This window comes from Coturnix japonica, unplaced genomic scaffold (genome assembly GCF_001577835.2).
Source record: "Coturnix japonica isolate 7356 unplaced genomic scaffold, Coturnix japonica 2.1 chrUnrandom604, whole genome shotgun sequence".
NCBI classification, from domain to species: domain Eukaryota; kingdom Metazoa; phylum Chordata; class Aves; order Galliformes; family Phasianidae; genus Coturnix; species Coturnix japonica.
Window position 1 is genome coordinate 22,312 of NW_015439977.1, and position 1,259 is coordinate 23,570.

Consider the following 1,259-nt stretch of genomic DNA (forward strand, 5'->3'; position numbering starts at 1 on the left):
CAGAACCGGAAACAGAACCGGGACCGGAACTGGAACCAGAACCAGGACCGAGACCGGGACCGGAATAGGAACCAGAACTGGCATCGGGACCCGAATCAGAACCGGAACTGAAAATGGAACTGGGACCGGGACCAGAACCGGGACCAGAACCCAAATCGGAACCGGGACCAGAACCGGGACCAGAATCGGAACCGGGACCATTAATACCCCCCCTATTTCTTACCTGTGACATTTGGGGCCGGGGGCAGATGTCCCTCAGTGGCACAGCGTTGGGTAGGAGGGCGTTGAGGAGGTGACACAACAAGACCCCATCCCTTAAAGCTTGAGCCAGATCCCAAACCTGCCCCATAGGGCTGCTGGCCCTATGGCCGGGGGGCAGGACGCGGGCTGTGACCAACCAATGGGCGCATTGCCTCCACAGCTCCATAGGGACACAGTGCTGTGGGGCTGGGGGGGTATGGGGTCCTTATGGGGTGGATATGGGGTCCTAATGGGGCCCTATGGGGAGAAAAGGGGGGGTATGGGGTCCTAATGCGATGGATATGGGGGGAAAAGGGGGGGTATGGGGTCCTTATGGGGCCCTATGGGGAGAAAAGGGGGGATATGGGGTCCTAATGGGGTAATATGGGGAGAAAAGGGGGGGTATGGGTTCCTAATGGGGAGAAAAGGGGGGGTATAGGGTCCTTATGGGGCCCTATGGGGAGGACAGGGTGGGTATGGGGTCCTTATGGGGTGGATATGGGGTCCTAATGGGGCAATATGGGGTCCTAATGGGGTAATATGGGGGGAAACAGGGGGGGTAAATGGGGTCCTTATGGGGTGGATAACTGCGGACCTAATGGGTAATATGTGGCGGAAAAGGCGTGGGTATGGCGGTCCTTATGGGTGGATATGGGGGAAAAGAGGAGGGGGGTATAAGGGGTGCCTATAGGGGCCCCTACGGTGCAGGGTGAGAGAGGAGGGGGAGCAATCTAACCTTCTATGGACAAAGGTCACGCCTACATGGGGCTAATATGGGTCCTACATGAGCGGGCTATATGAGGGAGAAAAAGGGGGGCTATGTGGTTTGTTCCTATAATTAGGGAGCGGCAATAATGCGGGGTCACTTCATAAGTGCGGGATGGGCAACGTACCGCCGTGATCAATGAGGCGCTCGCTATAATCGTGTACGGGTGCTTAACGATCATGGGGGGGACCAACGAAAGCGGATAAAAAAAACAGAAAAAAGGAAGAACAAAAAAGAAATGAAGGAGGGGGGT

The 1,259-nt window shown here is 56.2% G+C and overlaps 1 protein-coding gene across 1 annotated transcript in view; it reads right to left on the reverse strand.

Annotated features, from left to right (window-relative positions):
• Nucleotides 1-500, reverse strand: part of LOC107307448 (proto-oncogene vav-like) — a gene marked incomplete at its 3' end in the record, with an annotated part of 21,934 nt that extends 21,434 nt beyond the window's left edge. Inside the window, exon 1 of the mRNA XM_015850955.2 lies at nucleotides 224-500. Within this exon, the coding sequence (XP_015706441.1) occupies nucleotides 224-427 (204 nt within the window). The remainder of the gene's footprint in view (nucleotides 1-223) is intronic.
• Nucleotides 501-1,259: the final 759 nt, after the last annotated feature.